This window comes from Zingiber officinale, chromosome 7B (genome assembly GCF_018446385.1).
Source record: "Zingiber officinale cultivar Zhangliang chromosome 7B, Zo_v1.1, whole genome shotgun sequence".
Lineage (NCBI taxonomy): Eukaryota > Viridiplantae > Streptophyta > Magnoliopsida > Zingiberales > Zingiberaceae > Zingiber > Zingiber officinale.
Genome location: NC_055999.1, coordinates 48021781 through 48025276, shown reverse-complemented (window position 1 = coordinate 48025276; position 3496 = coordinate 48021781). Strand labels below are relative to the sequence as shown.

At 46.2% G+C, this 3496-nt stretch overlaps 1 protein-coding gene across 1 annotated transcript; it reads left to right on the top strand.

Moving 5' to 3' along the window:
* The first annotated feature begins 694 nt into the window (after positions 1 to 694).
* Positions 695 to 3010, top strand: LOC122005731 (F-box protein At5g39450-like). The gene has a single exon (XM_042560880.1). The coding sequence runs from the start codon at positions 698 to 700 to the stop codon at positions 2828 to 2830; it is 2133 nt and encodes a 710-aa protein (XP_042416814.1). The 5' UTR covers positions 695 to 697; the 3' UTR covers positions 2831 to 3010.
* The last annotated feature ends 486 nt before the right edge of the window (positions 3011 to 3496 follow it).

Here is a 3496-nt window from a genome sequence, read left to right as displayed (position 1 = left end):
CAAGGAGTTTAAATATACTATCTATTATTTATTTCAACTTCTAAAAGATGTTAAAATATAATAAAAAAATTAACAAAACAATCCCCATACGTTGGGTCTGATATGAATCATATCAGACCAATGTTGGGCCTGATATGATTCCATATCAGACCCACGCATCAGGATCTTTGTTAATTCATCATTATTATAATTTTATACCACCGTAAAAGCTGAAATAAATAATGGATCAGTCTCTATTGATTTATAGGGTTGTAAAGAATTCAAATATGTCATCTATTTATCATTTTAACTTTTTCAAATGTATTCTAGTGTTATCAAAAAATCAACTAAACTCTAAACGTTGTGGGTCTGATATGATTTATATATCAGGCGTATGTTATGCATGCACGCATGGAAAAAAAAAAGAGGAAAGAGAATAATAGAGAGGAAAAATTAGATTGGTTGTATGGATAGGAGAAATTAAATAGAAGAGAGAGTTAGAAATAATATTGGGAAAAAAAATTAGATTTGTAGAAAGATAAAATAGAAAATATACTTAAAAAAATATATTCTTTGATAAATATCAAAATAATATATACTTTTTTGATAAATTTAAATCTACAAGTACGTTTTGATAAATTACCGCTTAATATATGGACTAAGAAATGTTAATGAAAATATGAATGAATTTGTACAGCATATATGCTTTTGCTTGGTCATGGGCGTCACTTTTCACTGGTCTAATCTTTGGCCTTTGCATCTCTTCCCCTTCCTTGCTGTTACTTCGTTACTTGTACCAGTCACGCCTTTCCCCATTGGCCATGCGAGAATAACGTCAGACATCCGTCCACAATATCCCTTAATTAACCATCAACTACTCTCCAATTCCCAAACAGTGTTCTCCGATGCGATTAACGGGCGGAGAGAGGTGGGAGCTTTACCAGATTCTGGTGAGGTAAGAGGAGAAGAAAGGAGCGATTTTTGCCGGCCGGTGGGAGGTGGAGCTATGTCGGCGGAGGATTACGGCGCCGCCCTTTTTCTTGGCCTGCCAGACGACGTACTGGCGCTCATCTCCGCTCGCCTCCGCCCCCGCGACCTCTGCGCAGTAGCTCTCTGCTGTCGTGGCCTCAACGCCGCCGTCGCCGCCTCTGAGAAGGTGTGGCTGGCGCAGTGCCAGCTCCTCGGCCCTCTGCCGGTGCTTCCCCTGTGGCGAAGGGGCGTGCGGTCGTACCGCGCTCTCTGCCGCTTCCTCACCGGCGTTGCGCCGCTCCTTGGCATCTGGGTGCACCAGAACCCGGAGCTGGGTAACGTCGTCTGCGTCGTGTGGGGCTTCCTCTCCGTCGTCGGCGTCCGCGTCATCCCACAGGAGCTGGGGCCCCTCGGCCTCCACGCCGGGCCCCTTCTCTGGGCGCCGGTGTTCGAGATACTCGCCGACGCCAACGGTGCATCCTCGCGCTTCTTTCTCCACGGCCGAGAAAGCGGCGAGGATTGCCTCTACCCTGGCTCCGTCCGATCAATAGATTCGTCTTCCAACGTCCTCCTCCTCGAAGTAGATGTGCTATCGAAAGCTTCGATTTTTCCACAGAAGCCCCTTCATTTGGCCTCCGCCAGGAGCATCTCCGCCTTTCCCGAACCAAAAGACGCAAACTTTGCCAAAAAATGCAGCCGATCAAACACCACCGAAATCTCTCTCTTTACAGAGCCGCCGCCACAATCCCTTTCTTCCCCGACCTTTACTCATCTGCCATTTAGCGACCGCCGCCGCCTTCTCGAATTAGTGGCGAGTAAAGTCCGTCTCAAGGTTCCCCCGGACTTGGCCGCCGCTCCTCTCTTTGAACGCGCTTCTTCCTTGGACGACGCCGATCGCTTGGCCGATCGATGGTTGGAGCTCATCGACATGTTCAAGCTCAACGGCGGATGGGTCGATCGTAAGGCAGCAGACTTGGTATTGGGCTCGGCCGAGTACACAATTGCCGAGAGCAGAATCACCATGGACCACCCGCTGAGCGCTTCCACTGGAAAAAGAAGATCCTTTTCCTCTGTTACTGGCTACTTGAAGCAATTCATGGCTAGATCTAGTAGCCCTTCGAAATCGAGTTCCGGCAATGCTTCCGGTGGTTGCGGCAAGAGCAAGCACGCGCAGCTCCATGAATTCTTATGCAAAGGGGACTTTATTGGGCTGAGCTTGAGAGCAACGCACATGAGGCTAACTTCCTACAGGGCCTGGCCGAACATGCACGAAAGCAAGTTCGCTCTGTACAAGCTCCCGTCGCATGTTCCAGTGACCGGTCGGGAGTTTGCCGGCGTGTGGGGTGGCACCTTCGGCTGGCCACCGGGGCAGCCGTCAGAAGGGAAATCAGGGAAGGCGTTATTCTTCTTGCTGCTTTCTTATGAAGAGCTCGAAGGCCACCTTGTCCTCATCGCCACTAAGATCTTGGAAGGAACGCATTATGTCCTCCATCCCAATGGCTCCGCCATGTTCATTGCCAAAATAGATGAGGAAGCCTCAGAACCAGAAGCATTCCCATGGGAGACTGATGGTGAATCTCTTCAGGTGGAAGTCAAAAGTAGCCATTCAGGTGAGGGAATTGCTAATGGCTATGGATTCCGGTACCCTGGGTCGAAGCCCGGGACATTGTTTGTGCTCCAGAATGGACTGTTAGCGTTCGTATGGAAGGATTCACAGTCCATCTTGAGCTTGCAGAGGGTGGAGTTGCAACAGCTGCTGAAGAAAGGAGAAAGAGTGCCCGTGTTGCCTCCAATTGTGAACTTCGCCTATCTTACAAAATCTTACTCCAATGTTTTCGCAGGCTTCTCTTCATATTCTGGTCACTCATCTTCTTCAAATTAAGGTTAGCACTTCTTAAGGTGGCATTCTATTGTATTTAGTACTCGATCAAAGTTATAAGTAAGATGGTTGGCTTGAATTCTCAAAATGAATTTGAGATCTTGAATTTCTCACCCTGTTCATTGCAACTAATGAAACAGGTTGTTATCCTTCTTTTTATACATAGTTATTCTGATTCATTCATTTGCCCTCTAGGACTTGGAAGTGCACTTTCATCTGTATAGGTTTTTTCTTTTCCTATCATTTTATATGGCAACGCATAATATCATTCAGAATCACAAGCAAGCTTAAAGAGACAAACCAATATGTGGCAAGAAATGTTTGGTTTGTAAATGCTTAGCCAGGCTATCCGATTCCAAAGCTGTCAATTGAGCTGGTGGAGGTTGAAGAAATGTCAAAGAAAATGATTGGGGCACTATAAAACGCCTAGCATGAATACCTACTAAATGACTTGTGATGACTAGCATGGAAAATGAGCTGTAGTGAGTAGCTTCTTGGCAACTCAGAACTTGGTGATAAGTAGTTTCTTGTCATCATCAGTATGTAGACAAATGATGAGTCTTGCTTTGTTTCAGCAGCCTGAAAACGTCAAATGGCTTTTGCGTGGTAGATGGGCTTGCTTATGGCAGAATAGCAAGTCATGCCTTCTCATTATTTAAGCAATGGTTA